Source organism: Phasianus colchicus, chromosome 2 (genome assembly GCF_987193195.1).
Source record: "Phasianus colchicus chromosome 2, bPhaCol1.hap1.1, whole genome shotgun sequence".
NCBI classification, from domain to species: Eukaryota; Metazoa; Chordata; class Aves; order Galliformes; family Phasianidae; genus Phasianus; species Phasianus colchicus.
This window is the reverse complement of record NC_143437.1, coordinates 57,354,839-57,374,935: the sequence shown is the minus strand read 5'-3', so window position 1 is coordinate 57,374,935 and position 20,097 is coordinate 57,354,839. Positions and strand designations below refer to the sequence as shown.

Sequence of the window (20,097 nt, the reverse complement as noted above, 5' to 3'; positions counted from 1 at the left end):
TAGATAGCAAATACTGTATTTTTTTTTCAAGCCAACTTATTAGACAATGCAGTAGAAAATAGAGATAGAAATCGCAACATAAGTTTATTATAAATTTACCTGAAATATTTGCTTGAGGGCATTTTAGATTTTAGTCTTCATCTTCCTCAGCAAGTTCAGTTTCTTTGTGCACCACTACTCTTGTGACAGACATGTCAGGGTGCTGTTCTTTGGCTTCTTTGATTGCCTGTGCCAGAGCCTGCCAACACATTCAAAATACATAATTTAATAGCAGAAAGAAGCATTACAGAAGGGGCCTTACGGGACCAAAGAATAGGACCCAGGTCTTAAGAGACCTGAGAATAGGTGTGCAGCATCAGTAACTTCAGGAATAATTATTCAGAAGTCTAAAATTCCTAAACATGAGAGGGCTTGGGAAACAAAAACAAAACAAAAGAAACAGAAAACAACAACTACAAAACACACTAATGTAATGGCTACGAAAATTTACAGCAAGTAGCACATAGCCATAAGGTTCTCCCTGTAATGTTTCCATCTTAATCCAGAGGACATAGAGTACTTTATATAAGAAGTTTTAGAACTTTTGCAACAGATTGGGCAAATGAAGACAAAATGAGGACGGTCCTATTAAGGGAACATATACCAATGCATGCAGTGTGTATAATTACCAACGTTTCCTCAAGTGAGCTCCTATGAGCAACTGGTAACTGTAACTGGTTTGTATTTCACAACATACCAAATGTAACCTGTGCAGTACAAATAATGATTTAAAAGGAAGGGACTGCTGAGACTTAATCAGGGTTGATCACCAAATGACTAATAGTAAAATAATCTTTAGTTCTCTCTAGGCCTCTAATTTTTAAATTAGAAGTGTAACTAACACTTCTGTTCTGAAACTCCAAACTAAAATATTCTTTTCCTACCGAAAATTGTTTTAGTAACGTAGAGGGCAAGAAAACAAAACAGTTTGCGCTTCTCAAGAGCTCTATATCTACTGAGGAAATTGCAATCGAGATTTCTTAAATTTGTTAAGAGCTGCTCAATGCCTTACATTCCAGTAATTAAATATAAATGAACAATAATTTCATCTATTTTGCTCCATTACCTACTTATTTCAAAACAAAGAACAGCTTGGAGAATGGTTTTACTAAAAGCACTGCCTAGTATACTAAAGGCATTGTGTGACCTTTCCAGATGTCCCAAGAGCATTGTGCAAAGGCAGACAAGAGCAATGCCTAATGCTGAACAACCCTATCATTTAATTACAAGTTTCAAGAAGAGCTTGAACTTGTCAAGAGCCACTTTCTCGTAGCAGATCAAAATCTGAAATTAAATTCCCTGAAAGCTCTCACTATATTATACTAAGAAGTTAAATTAAATTCTGTTGAGCTGTGCAGCTTTCATAAAGTTAGAATTGGATTCACTGCAACTTTATGTATAAGGTAGGGTTTTTCATTTGTATTATGCAGCGACTGTTGATTGACTTTTTCATTGCAGTTTCATAGATAAAAAAAGTGCAATCATCTCTACAAAGAATAGATAATCGCAGTTCTTTCTCAAATTTTTTGGTGTACTTCTTAAATTCAATCTTCACAATTGGGCAGATAGAAGTAATTTTAACCTTTATTTCCAAGGCACCGTAAAACAAAACTGGTGCTAACAGAGATCAAAAGCACCTATATAAGATTTCTGCAAATCAACTTTTTTTTTTATGGTACAGAATTCTGTAAATAGAAGCAAAAAACTATTTTACATGTTCAAGATTTTATGCCTTAATATATTTCAAAGCTTTTGGTTGAGATGAATTCCACATTCAGAAGTTGCTGACATAAAGCAGCAGAGACTTCTATCTATCTAGATTCATGTATCAAAATAAATTATTTTAGTCATGCTTTTCCTCCCAAATGGCAAAAGCAGCACTAAACAAATCGCGTCTTTTCCAAAATAAGCAATCCCTTTAAAAACAGCATGAAATCTACTCACATAATCTATAATGCAAAGTCACAAATGCTTTTACCTCTCAGTCATACTCTATTCAGTTAACACCAGAGCCTAAAAAGTTTGCTGCAATCAACAATCTCAGGATCTTTCTACATCTTCACATTCAGCTTCTCTACTTTTCTCCTATTTTGTTTGAAAGATTTTCTAGATCTCACTGAACTACTGGTAACATACTAAGTGTTAATAGTTTAGATACTCACCTCATCATGGTCAATATCTGCATCTCCAGTAATGACAATTCGTTTCTCAATTCTTGTTTCTGATACACCACCTTTAACCATCTACAGATGGCACAAAAAAAAAAAAAGAAAGCATCTTAGTGTAATTAGTTCTTACAGCTACAAACATTCCTTTACTGTATTGAAACATGTACATTTTTGTGTCACTAGGCTGCAGTTAATTCTAAGTATTCGTGGTGCTAAGTCATCCTTTCCTTTTTCAGTTATGCAGTTAGTCACATGCTAGCCACTGCTAAAAAAAAAACAAAAACAAAAACAAAAAACTTGATTAAAAAACAAGGAATGGAGAATTCCTTTTGTTATTGGAGTCCAAGTCTGAATAGATCTCAATAGCAGACAAATAGGAATTTTGGGCTTTCCCATTATACAAATCTGACAATAAGAAAAATTCGACTTATCCAGCAGTGAGCTTCTTATTCTCTAAATAATCCCACATTAAATTCAAACATGATATGGTTTTCAGTTCTGTAGTTTATGTACTCTTCTGACAACAAGTTTTCAGTATTATTTCACATTGCTGAATGAAATAATTTCATGCTTTGTTTCTTCATTTCTCACTCTAATTATAGCATATAGAAAAATTCTCACAGAAAAAATTGTTATTTATTATTATGTTTATTATGTTAAAAGTTTAAAGACAAGAGCTGGAAACTTTGATCTGAGGACGTACCCAAAATTAGGTATTTACATAAATGATGAATAAAAATTGCACTTCTGTAGTTCTATCATACTTTGGCATGAAACAGTATAGGAGACCAAAATAGATGCCATGTCCTGTTAACATTTAGTTTTCCTTTCCTTTTCAAGCACGGAATTCAGAACACATAATCCAACACCAAAATATGCTTGCAAAGAAGAGTAGTGGTATGGTATAGTAGTGGTATGCTCTAAACCTAGCAGTACAAAGGAGGGTGAACACAAAGGCTAAGGAAACATCATTTCAGTACACTGTTACAAGAGATACCATGAGCAAGGTTTCTGCAGAACTGAGACAAATAGATGATGTTAACATAATTCTATAAGATAGCATCATGTATCAGAAGAGATGAACATAATGGTATTATCCTGACCAAACACAGAAATAAGATCAACATGAAATGTTAAAAATAATTAAATAATTAAACACCACATTTTCTAATTTTCGCCATTCTGTTCCCAGATATTCCTGTTTATTTATTAAGTCTCTTCTGTTCAAAATCTGAGTACAGAAAAAAGAAAACTCCCACATGTGCCTGGAATGAATCTAATCCACCGCAAGTCAGTTTTCTTTGATAGTTTAGCATATATTAAGCTAAAAGTGAATTCATGTAAGACTTAGATTTTTATTTAAGTTCAGAGAGAGATTATCCATTTTACCTTTGTGATGTGTGTAGTTGTGGTAGTAGAAATTGACTCTGATGTAATTGTCTGTGCACTCAGCAGCACACTAGCACTGCCAGCAGCACTACCGTCAAACTGTGAAAAGAGAAATGACATTTTTAACATTTAAAAGCTTTGTTTTCAGAAGAAATTTTTTTTTTTTTAATTATAAACATACATTTATTCTTTAGTTCAGTTTGAAAATGTTACAGTGAACTTTAAATCAAAGCCACCAAGTTTACAGAGTCCGTGCAGACTAAGATTTATTATAGTGGAAACTATATGACCAAAGTTAAGTCCGTTTTTCAGAAGCAATGTTACTATTTTAACCAACTTTTCAAAACTAAATGAGTTATACCTTTGCAGACAACTAAATTCTTCTATCAACAAAATATACTTCCAGAACTTTAGTAGAAATATTGTTCTATTTACACACATTTCACTTAACTTCTCATAGCCAAACTATAATCTTAGTTCCAAGTGAAAGTATAGTTTTTTGAAAAGCACATATCTTTGATATGACTTATTTTGAGCTACAAAGTATTGGAATAAAACCTAGCTTTCAAACAGTGTAACAAATCACCCTGCCACTGTACCTGTGGAGATTCGTATGTGATGGTTTTAGTTTCTGTTTGAACAATTGGAACTTCTTTTGTGGAGATTTCAGTTCTCTGTGTGGCATCTGAAATGGTTACCATCTCTGTTTTCACTACAGGAGGCTATGGTGCAAGAAATAAGCAGTCAACTCAAAAGACATAAGAAGGAAGTTTGTAAAATGGAACAAGAAAGTAAAATAAAAAATACATAAGAAGTCTAAGATTAAGATAAGTATTTGTCTCTTTTCCCATTTGTAAAGCATGTAATAAGCAAATGAAATGATATAACAAATGCACATATACAGCAGAAAATTCCTACCTCCTAATAAGCTTTGCCAATATTCCACGTTTCAGCCAATGGTAAATATCACAGAAGATAATTGATAAAACCCAGTTGAAAGGCATTTAAAATGTGTAAGGAAGCATCAGTAGGAAAAAATCTCTGTTTGTTTAAAGGTTCCATCAAATGAGAAACTGATAGCTACTTCAGATGGATATGCTTCACTTCAAAATTAATACTGGAAAAATATCTATCTTTACTTAGCCAAATTGCAAATAAGGACAGGAAATTCCAGTAATAATATAAAAGTTTAACTTCTGAATATGCACTACTAGAACAGAAAAACTACTTAGACACTAGGATTTTAAGAGAAATCCAGATGAAAAAAAGTCTTTTCTTTCCCTCAAATACTCCTGCACACATAGAAGCCCTTCTGCCCTCTCTTCAAACAGGCTATGCTTTGGGAAGTGTGGGTTGTCTGTTTCTAAAGGTCTTATAAATTATTTTTTTCAGGTCATTAGTCAGAACACCTGAGACTATGTATATAGAAGACAAGAACATAAAAAGTTGTTTAAGTGTGTGTGGGGAGAGGGAGCCAGTAATATAATACAAGCAAGAAAAAAATAACACCCAATTGTTGAAAAAACTCCGTAAAAGATCATGCTCACGTTACAAAGACATGCATACCCACACTTCGTTTTTCCCACTTGTTCTTTCCTCTTTTTTACGAAGATGACCCAATAAAGTACCCTTCAACCTTGTCTGGCTAGAATCAGGCGACTCTGACTGGAACTAACCTATGCTTCCCTAAATAGTGTAATAATAAACATGTGCACATATACACACTGAAAGATATACTAACTCTAGTCTGCAATTTCATAACACATCTTTAAAAAGAAAAAAAAGCAAGAAAAGCAGTGAATAATGAGGGAAAAGAAGAAACTAAAATTTGGGATGGATGTTTTCTAATTCCAATTACCAATAATTTTCCAATTACAATTATGTGTCATGGACGTGTCAAAAACAATTGACAAATAGACAAGACAAGACTTAAAACATAAGAAACAAATAATAAGTAACATTATGTATACGTATATAAAATAAGGGGGTATAAAAAGGAGATGGCAGTCTTCGGAAGGCTTGCTTTACTGGTGATGCTCAACCAGTTGCAGCAAACAGCCAGAAACCATAACTGAAAGAGACAGAAATTCACTGCTCATCAGTGGTTTCCCCTTCCAAATGGTCTGAATCTTGTTGGATGCCGTAACAGCTGGAAGAATAGGAGAAGAAGAAAGGCAGGTACATTTTCACCCAAAGAAATCTCTCTGCTTAATCTAGTTGTCAAACTGTTCTACCATTTACCTCAGAACAACAAATTATTTGTGGTGAAACATCAATGTCAACATGAGACACATCTCCATTGAGTTTGAGCTGTTCCTCCTCCTTTTCTTCACATAGATCTTGCTTAATTTCCTCTGACAAATTCTTCTCCTCTGCAGGTATGGTAGTTGTATTTTCCTGACCCAAATCGTCAGCTGCAACTTGCGTGTGCTCAGCTGGTACAGTTAGCTGACTGCCTTCTGGAGTGGCTTCCACATGCTGTATTTTTTCTTCATGTTCTTTCCTTTTCACATCTTCCTCTTCTTCCTGTTCTTCTCTGATGACTTCCTCAACAGCCCTGTGATGTGGCTGGTATTCTCCCACCTCTTCATCCTCACTCTCACTACTACTGCTGCTACTACTATCTGATGGCAAAGAAGAAGAGTCCTTTTTTGTCAAGTGCTCCACCTTACATGTTTCCCCAGCATCAGTGGCAACTTGTATTTTCCCTTTGTTGGTTTCGTCTATGACTAGTGTTTCTTCTATCCCAACCTCTGCCTGCTTCTTCTCCTCCACTATGTCCAGAGTCTCATGTGAACTCTGCACAAAAAACATGGATGAGGAAAAACAAAAGTAGATTATATGAATAAATTAAAGTGATGGAAACAAAATTAGTTGATGGTTGGTTCATGTCATGTAGAAGACAAAAGATGGTTGTGATGGTTAACTGAAAAGAAAGAATGAAGATGGACTGGAAGAGTTAGAGCCAAGTTTAACTATGGAAAAATCAGTAGAACCTTATCAGCATTGCTGACTTCAGTGCAAGATCCTTCTGCTCTGGAAGCATGTTTCTGTGAAACAAAAAGCAATCAGAGAACAAAAATCAATGCATAACCCTTTTAAACAGCATAACATTCCTCAAGCTAGCTTTAAGAATATATATGCATGATACAGAACAGACACTGTGTATCCACTGCGAGACTCACTTAGAACTATGCTCCTCTCCTAGTTCACTCCAATATTTCATTCAAAATTAGGTAAGTATTATGGACATTATTAAGCAGAATAAAGCAATTTGATTAAGAAAGACTGAAAATAAAAGTTTAAATCAGTGATGCTACTGAGGTAATTATTTATCTCAATTGAATCAGGAATTGGGAATAAGAAATACCATGGGAAAATATAAAAAAAAATGCATTCTGGTATTGGTTTATCATCACACAAGATAATAATAAAAAGAACAGAAAAACAACAAACTACTGTAAGGTTTTATTAGTTGTTCACTTTTGGGAGGGAGGCTGCTCATGCTTGTATCTTGTCAAAATAGCGACATGTGACTACCAAGATGATCCCATTAGGATTTAGTTTGAGTCCCAAATGATGAGATTAAGGCAACTATGTTAGTATTTGTTTTGCGACAAATGAATTGTGATAGATATGCCTGACAGCCCACAAAAACTATGTATTATATACTTTTTATCTAATTATTTCTGGAAAACCTCAATTTGAATTCAAGCAGCAACAATACAAAACCAACACATCATCTGTGACTTAATCCTAACATTTACGGCTGCTAACCAAGCAAAGCAACTAATAAAGTGCATGCCAGCATGCCTGGCAATGCTACAACAGCAGCCAGTTATTACTCCCGTTGCCTAGCAAGTACATAACTAAGCTCTTTGACTGACTCCCTCCCACCATCCCAAGCGGCCAGCCGGCTCTCGCAGCACGGCACAGCCGCAGCCCCTCTCGGCCGTCTGGGCGCAGGGCAGCGGCCGCGGGCAGGGCGGGGCGGGGAAGCACCTGGGGCGGCGGGGCCGAGGCGGCGGTCTGCTCCCCCGCAGCGCCCTCTGCTGGCCCCGCGCGGGCGGCAGCGAAGGGCCGGTCCGGGCCGGCGCCAAAGCGCTCTTGGCTAAATAGAATGGACGCTATCTCTTCTTCTAGGCTCTAGACGAGTTAGAGAAGGGAAAGGAAAGAATTAGACGGCGACGGACAAAGCGGCAGCAGCCTACAAAGGAAAGGGTCGGCAAGAGAGAAAACACGACGAAGACAAGCGTTTGATCCGGAGCGTTCTGTACGAGCTCAGGGCACACCTCGTGTGCATCGGGGAGGGCGAGAAAGAGAGGAACGCGACAGAACGTTGCCGTAATCACAGCGCTCAGCAGCGATCTAATGCTCTGTGCCCATCAAGCATATACTTCGGCTCTTTACTTCACGCTGTAAAAATTAAAAGCATTAAATATTTCCATGGATTTCCTAATAAAACAGTTTTCTTGAACTACTACTATTAGTATTGGGATTTTTCCCTTTTAAAAATCTGTTCTGAACACTGTGCAATTTCGATCTGTTCCACAGCTTCAGGCAGCCACATACATTTGCTTCAAACAATAAATTCCAACAAAGCTAAAAAGAATTTACTCATAGAGGCTGTTTTTCAAATACTTAAAAAGAGCAAATTTGCATTTATTAAAGAATCTGTTTTCAAAAACTTTCCCATTGTATTGCTAAAACCTGTTTTATTCAAGTGTACACAGAAGCTTACAAGGTTTAAAGCCTAAGTTGCTTATAGCCTGATCTGTTTTTGGTAGTACTGTGAAGCCATATGGTAAAACAAGCTTTTAAAATTCTTGTGGATACAAGCTTCTGAAAAAGCAAAGTTCTTTATTTCAGCTTTATTTTCATAAGCTCTTACATTATGAGTATAAGCAGTTAAAATAAAAAGCCAATAGTGTAACAGATACCTAATGTGGACACAACATACGCTTTGCCAGGTAATAAACAGGGCAGAAGCACATGCCAGAGGAAAGTCAAAAAGCCATGCAGATAACTGCTGTTTGAGTGGACTTACTGTGCACTGGCAACACAGAATCTGAACACTTAGGTTACACCATGCTACCATGCATACAGTGCTGTACATTTGGCATGCAGAAGAACAGAAAAGGAAAAAGAACTATTTTTTCCCCTGCACTAAGATTTGAATTATATTCCAAAGGTGTCCAAGAAAATTTTAAGAAAATGCAAGTTGATTATGTCTACCTTCATATAATGTTTGATATTCATCAGGGCAATGTATTCCTCACCATCACTTTCTTTCTCTTATTCACTATATCCAATGAACGTTGGATAAAAAGGCAAACCAGCGATTTTTGACCTTTTAATCTTTTAAAAAGAAAACTCCAATAGCACAATTTGCTTCACAATGTAACCCTTGCTCCCTGAAGAGGCATTTGGTACAAGTAACCAGATGTATGGATAGAACTGGCATACTTGAACCAATTACTGTATTTACAACAACAATGCATTAGTCTCTGAAGATGCCTAATTTCCTGGCAAACAATCTTCTGGCACATAGGAACATACACTGACTTGTCTGGAAGCAAAAGAGGTTTAAAAAAAACCAACCAGAGTAATGATTCTGGATAACCATAACATGATAGTATCTTTTTTTTGTGACATACATATAATTACACCACAATTTCTATTACAATTAAGTCACAGATGCTGTGCATTTGTGTGAGTACAGGGATACAAATGAGACATATCCAATGCAACATTTCTTATACACAGGAAATGCAATTATTTTGCCAAAGAAGGAAAAAAAAGAAAGAATATTAGCAGTGATATCCTTGTTTTATTCTCAACTATTATCCAACTATCCGAAAAGATAGGCAGGAAAACATATCTTCCAGGAATAAGACTGAGCAATGTGTACTAACAGAAGGAAGTTTAAATTTAGAGGTAACAAAGAACTTGAATTCTAACTACCAACATCAACAAATAATTTGGGATGAAAATATGCTTTTTCCCAATCTTGGTATTTATGTGTGTTACTTAATAGGACTGACAACTTTACAATCTGTTTTCATCGCATTTCCAGGTGGTGGAAAACAGTCCAAAGTAATGTAAAAAAGCCAACATCCCAATTGCCACCTCCATCATCACTATCATACTGCTAGCAGTCCCACTTACTATATAGCACTTTTCACTGCATAGATATTAATCAGGTTAGGAGAGAAGAAAAAATCTCCCTTTTCCTGGATTAACAAAGAAGTACGGAAGCATGGAGATACTCAGAACGTGACTGCATTTCTAGCATTATTGATTTGAGAAATGATTACATAGTAAATACATGAAATTAAAGTTATTGTGTGAATTGTTACATAACTGGAAACAGCAAGCAATTATTTCCACCTGGAATGGAAATACATGTTTTGCTGTCATCCAAATCACATAAAATACAGTAATTTTCCAGTGGAAAAAATTGTTCATTTCAAACAGGAACCACTCAATTTCATATTCAGTTTAGTGCTTAAGCAGAATGTTGCTGGCATTCATATATACAGATCTTGGTTTGAAACTCAAACTTTTCTTTGCAGTAGTGGTAGCAGGGGAGGGGAAAAAAAAGGAAGAGAAGGAAGTGCCCAAGCTAGCCCACAGCAGATATAGCAAAAAGGCAGTAGATTTCAGGGCAGCCACCTTATCAGTTTCCTCTGGTTTTGTTCCAGCAATTGATGGCATTGCAGTCCATTGCTTCTCCTTCCCAGGCAGCATTTTCACTTGGAAAATATGGTCTCCTTTTTTCTATTTAGTTTTCATTTTGTAAAACCAGTGTAAATCAACAAGCAATGAGACAGATACACACTATTCATAAACATAAAACCAAACATTCTGAAAATAACAGAACATACTATATGAACAACAACAACAAAAAAGAACAATACTTGAAAGGGCCTTAGCTTCAACATGAAGAAGTCAACATAAAAAATGCACACAAGCACATAAAAATTAAGTTACATTTCTACATAAATGCCTATTTTAACCAAATAGATATTTATTTATGTGTCAGACATTTGTAAATTTGTACCTGTGCATGTATCACTATGCAGAGATTCTAGTGCAGTACTCAAAAATTAGAGGAGTAATTTCCCTACAGTTGGGGAGTGGTAGAAATAATAGGGAAAGACAGAAGATATACTGATTGTTTCTGAGAACTGATCTGATTGGCTGTTCTACTCCATAAAAGCAGCGGCAATTAACTCCTCAAATTTAGAAGTTCAAGAATAGACAGAAATTTGACTAGGCAGGTTCTCTGCCACAAATAACTAAAATGATATTTTTGGAAAATTGTTTTCCAAACTGCTGTTTTAATGTTTAGTCAGAAATGAGGCTTAGACAAAAAGCAGATAAATTCATTTTATACACATGTGGAGCCTAAGGTGAATAAATGTTAACGACCACAGTAAACATGCCTCAAAGCAGCCAACAATATGAATTAACCAATCACATAAGGTCCTTTGCAAACAACGCAGGTCAGAGCTGTTTCTGCATAGACTGCCTAGGAAGAGTTAAAAGGCACAGGGAGTAAAAACTTCTGTCACTGAAAAATTAACTCTTTATATCTCTCAGAGTGAAGTTTAAGCTGCCATTAACACAGAGCAAAATACTGCCATTGCTTCCAGCTTTGTCTAGTGACTCTAGTCCAGTTGCTATGGAACAAAATTCCACGCATTATTTAAAGTCAGGCCCAATGATAAGTAGTAAAAAGTTAATGTATACGTAGTATAAACAAATATTACATTAGCCAGACAAATTTGTGTAAAGGACAAAAGGCATTTACTACATCATCTACAGGGTTGTATGGAAATGCATGCGGACAAGTGTCTGCAGAGACATACCCCTTGTGTCTGTAGGGACAGAGGTGTGATACGCCGCTTTTCCCACTCATTGGGGCGTGGTTCAGGTGTGGATTCCATGAAATTGCGCTTGAGCTCACTAATGCTAGCCTGGTGTTTCAGTAAGTCGTCCTGAGTCTTATCCAGGTCCTAGCAACCCGCAACGTAAAACAAAGTAGGACAAAACACGACAACAAAAGCAAACTTAACAGTTAAAAAAAAAAAAAGAATCAAACCAAGGAAAGTGCCTTGTGTCTGAAGAGCTGTTCTTTGGATACCTTAAAAGTTTAAGGTCATAATGGAACAAAGTTAAGTTTTTGGTGACTCATACACTACAACACTACCACATTTTAATGCAAAGAAAAGATAATGCTGTGCAGTTATCTAACAGAGCCACTTTCATCCAAAATACGAAACTACCAACCCTTTGAAACAATAATTTCTAGTGATTACTTGCTTTCATCTGAAATTTCTAAGCAGAGAAGGAAAAATTTGGGGATTGCAAGCTTCATGCAAGATATATTTCTGTGAACATGATAACACAGGGCCAAGTATGCAACCAACTAACACCTGCATCATTCACTTTAGAAGGACTACTCATTGTGCCTATTGTGTAGGCTTAAATGTACTGGAAGAATCAGATGTAAGAACTTAAAGACTATTATCAGTCTTCACCACATTCAAGAACCTGACTGTGGATACGACTGTCAAGTATATATATTGATATGCACAAAACCCATGAGTGTCTTGTCTAAACTGGATCTTCACAGGCAAGCATCAAAGGGGGCACCAGTGACAATATCAAATTACATTTTATTATGAATCACTGAGGCTCAGATACAGCAATTTCTATCAAAAAACTTGTCAAATAATATAAAACACAAAACCGATACAAACTCTTACATTTCTGATGTCTTTTCACTTGTATCTTCAGCATCAACAGTGCTGCAAATCTATTTCTTTATTCTCCAAATCTTCAGATAGACACCTTGAACACTAAGAGCCTTTCCTCCTTTTGGTGGTTCAGTAGGTTAATATTTTTACAGGACCAATGCCTCACTTATCATCTACGACTAATAATCAGGAGGTATTAAATATGTTCTCCTTATGTGTTTATTTTCAGAGAGATTGAAATACTGAAACATTACACCAAGGGCATTCCACTACACAAGTGAAGCTACAATACTCATGTCATAATTTTAAAAACTGTCTTTGCTTGACACAAGGCATGTTTCCTAGACTTGATCACAGTGAAGTTACGCAGTGTATGCTTTCAGTGCTTTAGTGAGTTATAGAAAAGCAAAGTTTAAATAGTGACCAAAAGCTGCGAAAAGCCAAAAAATGTATTAGTTATGTTACTGCGATCCACATACCACCTTATTAACAAACAAAAACAATTATTCTTAAAAAGACAGTTCTTGTGACAAAAGGAATTAATTATAGCCCCATTTGGATGAATTAAGTTAAAGACAACGGTAGGGTTTTCTGGATTTTCTTCAGTCACTAGCTTATGTTATTAATGACAGTGTTAAATGATGCTGATTTTAACTACAGATCAATCCACATTTACAGACTACATGGAAATCCTTACAATAAAATAAAAATCTCCTTTTCAGTGGCTAGTAATAGCACTACACAGTAAAATACTGTTCGAAGCTCTTTGTTGTTGCTCATTATCAATGAGAATCTACCTTTAGGGAGCAAGATTGCTTCCATTTAAAAATGAAAAAGTAAAACAAAAATTCCATAAGCATTTGTAAGCACTTTAAAAATCTGATATTTACCTACATTTCTCAAAGCTCCTAAAAATCCTAACTGTCAGAGCCAGAATTAGTTTTTCTATACTTACACCACTGTACTTGTGCCTTACTAGCTCCATTAGTTCAGGTTACACTTTGAAAAAAGTTGATCTAACTGGTGAAAACTGGAAACTCTACTCAACAAAGCAAATGCACGCTTTAGGTAGTAATGTATAAAAAAAATCCCATTTATGTTGATGAATCAGCCTCACGTGTTCCATATATCTAAATAGGGCTATTATTCCCACTTGCCACCTTGAAAACATCTAGCAAAAAAACACATTAAACATTCAAGCTAAGGGTTTTCTTTTCTTTTCTAAAACTTCTAAAAACTCAGAAACTAGAAGTATAACATGCATCATTTCCAAGCTGTTTTTCCCCATGCACTTCATGCACTGTGTACATAACAGCCTGCAGGTGACCTCCCATCCCAAGCAGCCTGGCAGCCCATGAGAAAAGAAAGTGTTTCTCGTATTATATACAAACCTCCAACATTAAATTGCTATGTCTGACATAAATATTTTCCCCGTCTACTCTCAACGAATTGCTCTGTGAAATTAAGTCACACATACACACACACAAAAAAATCAAAATTAACATAACATGTACCAGCAAGTTTTTTTATGTAAAAAAAAAAAAAGAAAAAAAGAAAAAAGACTCTTGGAAACAGATTGTCAAATAGTCAAATACAGAAAATAAAATGATACGTTGAAAAGGCACTATTCAGACAAAAACCCACAGAAACTTAAAGGTGCTAAAAAAAAATCAGGCAGCTGCAGCCAGATTTAACAGTAAAAATAAAAACAAACAAAACCTATGCACCTTCTTTTGTGTTTCCTCCTCTTCAGATTCCACCTACGTAAGCACATTGTAAATTATCAAGAAAAGGAGCCATTAACACATGCTTACAGAATAACAGAGGCATCATCTCTTTGTAAATGCTGCAAAGCGTGCTATTATTTACAGACCTTTATTATTTCGGCCCCAGATGTTGTTGAAATTATTAAGCGACTTTGGTCTTCCTTCACCTACATTGCTGTAGAATGGCTGAAGTAATACTTGGTATGTGGCATGAAAAAATGAAAATTTCACACTATGTCCCACTTGCTTCTCAGTGTTATCTCAGATGGATATTAAAAATGAATGACAGAAAAAGATGGTATGTATAATTTCTATGATAAAAACCTTAAGCCCTGCAGTGACTTGATGGGAAAATGGAATATAATGCATGACTTGTTTTTGGTAAAACAGTCTAGAACTCAAGTTAAACACCTAAATAACATACTTAGAAGTTGTCTTAATTATTCTAGGAATGTTGTTGTTTTGAGATGAGTTATTTGAGCCTCAACTCTCTTTAGGTGAATATATTCTTCCTCAAACTGCAATGCACTCTGCTGGAAGTGATTTTCACATCTTACTCACAAGTACTCTGAATGGCCTAAGGAAAAGCATTCTTTAAAAAGCAAACCACCTCTCATCTCAGCCTTGCCACAGGTACAAATACCAACCATCTTGAAAAGTCAATGTGTACAAACATGCACATTTGAAGAGTGGTTTTCTTATTGCATGTACTGTTGCATTTTAGATTGTGTGAACGCACACATGATGTGTTACGTATCACACTATTATTCATTTTTCACTTATCTATGATTCTACTGTCTGAAACTTCATTTTATCATGGATTGCTTTAGGCCACTGAAAAAATAAGAAAATCTTTAAAGTAATGTTTTTTGTTATTAAACTAGAGTTGTGTGTCCTATTTAGCAAGTTTTTAATATATAGTATATCTATTGATTGAATTGGTTTAAGCAAGTTTATTAAATGTAACACTGCACAGGCCCTCTTCCCCACTTTTGATTCCATTATATTGCTTTATATTTACTTTGAGGATCGAAATAAACCACCTTTTTCTAGTGCGTGGTGTTGTTGCACTAACATGCACAGTAAAGGAAAGGAGGCATTTTGTCAGCCACTCCCAATGATCAGAGCAATATATTAATGTGAAAGAAGATTCTGTATAGCAATTATAATAGTGTATTTCAAAGATAGTTCAAAGTTCAGTGATTAAAGTCTGACAAAACCTGAAATCTCAGCTAAGGAATCAAATCAGTCTTTGCCTTAACTACTGCTAGAGATTAATGAAAGTACTTCAGAAAAAAAAAATCTTAGACTCAACTTTGAAAATATCTTTGTAGAACGGAGAACATCTGAAAATCTATCATAGCAAAAGCTACTTTTAAAGAAATCACAGTAATAATTTTTTAATTCAGCACTTAGGAATTTCACTTTTCAGATCTTCACAGAACTTCTGAGATGTGCATTGCAAAATGAATGCACTGAGGAGATACGCATTTTAACACACAAACTGACAGTGCAAGTAATGCAAATTGCAATTATTATCAGGTAATAATAATATTAGGTATATTGTTTCACAGCAGTTTTCAGTTTTTTTCTGTTTCTAAACATTTTGAACTACAAAGCAAGTCTACCTTAGTAGAGTAGAAGATCATAAAATTATGCATGCTGCATGAGTTCAGGCAAAGATCGACCAACCCCCCCAAAAAAAACCAAAAGCAAAAAAACCCACCTATTGACTAAAGAATGTCAGTTTTGCACAAACAGGAAAAGTTGGAAAGATACATACACATATCCCTGCCAGTGTGCAAAACTGAGGAAGCCTCTGGGAAAACTAGCATAATGGCTATACATGGAGTCAACATTTAAGCAACAGAATTACACACCTCCTCTTCCTCTGCTTTGTTATTCAGGTCATTGTCATAAGAGGCACTAAATGAAGTCGCTTTAGGCTCCAGGTAGCAGAGGGACAGAGCGAGAGGAAGGGAAAATGTGAGTGAAAGAGGAATAGACTGGAAAGCTGAGAGAAGCAGCACAAAGATAAGGAGAAAAGAAGGGATGAAGGAAGGAGAGGTGATAGGAACATAGTGCTGAAGACCAGGCGGGAGGAAAGAGATGCAAACATCAGGAAGGCTAGGAAAACTAATATAACCATCTTCATCAAGCAGCGATCGGAAACAAAATGAAAAGCATCTGATAAAGCTGAATGAGACACACAATTCAGTATTTTTGTATTCATTTCTACAGATTTTCCCTTCCATGGCAGGAGGGCCTTGACTAGCTAGTGCTCTCGTAGATTCAAAGTTACTGTTCGGTGGAGCTATTTTATTTTCTTTATGATCTGGAATTTCTCTCATAGAATTACATTCCAAGACATCTGGAATGGCAAGGACAGGCTCACAGAGAGGATCTTCCTCTGAAATATCTGAAAGCATGTCCATCTCAGGGATAGGTGACAAGTTTGTGAGATGTGATGATGCAGAATGGATGGGTAGTGATGGTGGGTGTATGTGAGTGAGCTGAAGAAATAAATTCTATGCACAGTGGAAAATGAAAGCACAACAAAATGCAAGTTTGTAGGTACAAAAAGAGGGAGAAAGAAAGAAATTATTTGTTAGTGAATTTTTTTATTTAGGGATAGCTCTATTAACGCAATAGAAACGCCAAATAAAAATAGAAATCCCCTTGTGTTTTACAAGCAGCCAGCTTGTTTACTTCTACGGATTATGAAATCAAAACCATTACAAATGTTCTGTTCTCCAGCTGCTAAGAACCGTGCACTTTTGAACTGCAGTAGTCACTTGCATCAGATGGAAGCAGACAGACATTCAAAGCTTTGGAGAAAGGTCAGAGGACAGTGCAGTACACGAAAGACAAGCTGGCACTTTGATTCTTGGGTTTATAACCATTTCCTCTAAGACCTAAAGAGTGCTTTAGGGGGAAAAAAGAGCTGTTCACAGAGTTGGCATGTGCAACAAAACCTTACTAATCAGCTTCATGGAAAAACTTCCCAAAATACTGTTTTTTTTTCTTCTCTTGATTAAAAGATTGAAAGATACTACCTCTTCAGAAACAAGGGAGAATCATCATTTTTATCACGCCCAAAGTCAAAACATAGTAATTTAACTATTTTTCTCCCACCAATGAAGTTCACATGTGCCTTTTCCTAGGCTAATTTAAAAATGCTTTCAATAGTTAGAGAAGAACAACAAAAACACAACCATTGGTATTTGTTCCCTTCCTATACTTCAGTGCAGTGGGAACATGTCAGTTGCACAGAGAAATTTCCGCAGTCCAAATATCACCACTAAGATTCAAATGGGTAGCTAACTGGCAAAAAACTTTTTGAAACAAAATTACTTTTTAAATATGAAAGTTCTGAAGAACTGGTAGAAAAATAAGTAATATCCTAGAGAGAGATAATAATCACACAACTCCAAAGTTTTAGCCAACACTGTGGAAGGAAATTTCTATACGAAATCCTGCAAACTGAATTTTTTTTTTTTAAATCTATTCCCCCAGTAACTCCAACAAACAAGACACACAAATGGTTGTTCACAAAAAAGACGGAAACAGAAATCAACAAAAATTTCAACAGAAATCTGTATCTCAGTTCAACACGGAAGTTTTTAAATGAATAAATAATGTTGCTAAATTACTACTAAAACAATACTATTTTTACCTATAAATATTTAAATGCAGTCATAATACATCTGGCTTTGCATAACATACACTACAATGGAACAAATAAGTCTATGTAAACTAAGAAATTAAAATACTATTTACCCTTTTAAAGATTTTTCCAGAACTCACTCAAGCTTACTGAAAATTCAATTAACTTTATAGAAATAAAAGAAACCCGGGGAAAATTTATGTTACACACAAGTTTACCTTCACTTTTGTTTACATACGCTTAACAGTAAGATAAACTACAGACAATACTTGACAATTTTCTTTAAATATTTAATATGGTGCTCTGTATGATGCTCAGAGGTGGTGGGCTCTAAATAAGCAAACATGTACTACATGAACAAATAATTTTGGTGTGAAAGACATCCATACCTTTCCATCCTGAATCAACTCTAATTGTGGAGTTTTGAGTGGGCTTCCATCATCTTCTATGCCACCTTCTTTCAACTTGGCTTGTCCAGCAGCTTCAAGGTCAATGATTTTGTCTCCTCCAGGCTGCCCTCTTGTAGTATGGAAGTCTCTTAGCAGACTTTGGTCTGAGATACTCATGGGAGCTGTTAAAGAACAAAATAATTTTGGTTAATTGGAGTAAGTTAGAACATTTTGTTTTTAAGACTTCATAAAATGATTTTACAGTGATATCAACAGTGAGGAATATAGGCCTGTTACTGAGTGACATTATTTTTCAGCTTTTTGCTGTGTACAAAGTCTACGATTCTTATTGCACTGATGTGAACAGCAATACACTCTTGTCATAACTTCTGACATATCACAAAATAATTTTGGATAATTTAGGAAGGAATATCTTGAGATTAGTTAGTTGGACCACCTGTTCAGAGTGAGTCCAGGTTGCTCAGGGACTTGTCCAGTTGAATTCTGAGTATCTCCAAGGTCTCTCAAAATGAACTCATATCAGGGTGACCATATGCAATATAATCATTGTACTGAATAAATACATCAATTTCGTACCACCATCAAGGCTTCTGGAAACACGTTTGCTTGAAGAGCGCTCAAAGTAAGGAGCCGGTCTGTCTATGAGGTTGCTAGCCTGCCGTGTCTGTGCTTGCGTACGTCCGCTGTAGCGGAACTTGGAACCCAAGGTTAGAAATTTTGATTTTGGAGGCTGTTCTGGTGATAAAAGTCTAAAAAGTAAAAAGAAAGTCACTTAAAAACACTTCATGTATTTAATGAGGTACTTCTAACGCTACTTATATTGCAACTTTAATTCACCAGGCATGATTTGTGCAGTCCAAGAAATGATTCTATCATAAGATCTGAGAAGAACTAAAACAATACTTATTATTTATTATTTGCATTTGGAGCTGAAGTGATGCTGTTAATTAACACATTTTCCCCAGTACAAATAAGCATCCGGGGTCCTTATCTTTTGGTGCTATTGTTATTAAATGTTATTCTTTCTGGATAGTTGAGGCCAGTGTTATGTCCATATAGAACACCTCTTTAATCTTGCTTGTTAGAATATTACTTATAGGGGAAACTATATAACCCACTTCCGCTGTCTTTCCTATATTCTGAGGTACCCATAAGGCAGCTGCTGTTTCTCAAATTTAGGGAATGGTATTTCAAAGCTGTGTAGAAGGCTGTAGCAAGTGGAAAAAAAATAAAATCAAGATGACTGTAGAATTGCCATTCATCTTTAAAAAGCTTAACAAGCTAGATTCAGATGTCATTTTAGTTACAATGTGGCTTATAGATTTATATAGTTGATGCTGGATACAAGAAGAATGGGAAAAAAAGGCCTATTGTGAAAAGAGTAAAAAAGATTCAGTTATGAGTAGTACCAATGCTGGGTTCTGTGCTGGATATGCATGTTCGCACTGAAGAGTTAAGAGTCAGTGTTAGAGAAAGTCCTAGTTAACATTTTGGCAGAACTTGCTGCAAGATATTTGATGAATGTCGAGTTCTCTAATTTCTTTATGAAAACTTCAAGCTCTTATTCAACCTATCATATAACAGTATGGGTTGGAAGGGAGCTTTAAGATCATCTACTTCCAACCCCCTTACTACAGGCAGGGACAGTCCCCCTCCTAGACCAGGTTGCTCAAAGCCCCATCCAGCCTGGCCTTGAATGCTTCCAGGGATGGGGCATCCACAATCTCTCTGGGCAACATGTTCCAGTGTCTCACCATCCTCACAGTAAAGAATTTCTTCCTAATATCTAGTCTAAACATACCTTCATCCAGTTAAAAGCAATTTGCCTTCATTCTATTCCTACATGCTCTTATAAAAAGTCCCTCTCCAGCTTTCCTGTAGGCCCCCATTTGG

At 35.9% G+C, this 20,097-nt stretch overlaps 1 protein-coding gene across 12 annotated transcripts in view; it reads right to left on the bottom strand.

Moving 5' to 3' along the window:
- Positions 1 to 99: 99 nt before the first annotated feature.
- EPB41L2 (erythrocyte membrane protein band 4.1 like 2) overlaps positions 100 to 20,097 on the bottom strand; it is a 100,501-nt gene continuing 80,503 nt past the window's right edge. For 6 of the 12 annotated variants that reach the window (XM_031610479.2, XM_031610473.2, XM_031610492.2 and 3 more), the window contains 11 exons: positions 18,781 to 18,953; positions 18,184 to 18,365; positions 13,753 to 13,815; positions 11,471 to 11,617; positions 10,272 to 10,376; positions 6,593 to 6,646; positions 5,838 to 6,395; positions 4,196 to 4,318; positions 3,597 to 3,695; positions 2,202 to 2,282; positions 100 to 238 (listed from right to left, as the gene is read on the bottom strand). In XM_031610479.2, the coding sequence (XP_031466339.2) occupies positions 131 to 238; positions 2,202 to 2,282; positions 3,597 to 3,695; positions 4,196 to 4,318; positions 5,838 to 6,395; positions 6,593 to 6,646; positions 10,272 to 10,376; positions 11,471 to 11,617; positions 13,753 to 13,815; positions 18,184 to 18,365; positions 18,781 to 18,953 (1,693 nt within the window). In that variant the 3' untranslated portion in view covers positions 100 to 130. Of the gene's footprint in view, positions 239 to 2,201; positions 2,283 to 3,596; positions 3,696 to 4,195; positions 4,319 to 5,837; positions 6,396 to 6,592; positions 6,647 to 7,598; positions 7,743 to 10,271; positions 10,377 to 11,470; positions 11,618 to 13,752; positions 13,816 to 14,088; positions 14,122 to 16,007; positions 16,656 to 18,183; positions 18,366 to 18,780; positions 18,954 to 20,097 lie in introns of all 12 variants that reach the window. The other 6 variants (XM_090135797.1, XM_031610509.2, XM_090135796.1 and 3 more) reach the window with 6 other exon arrangements.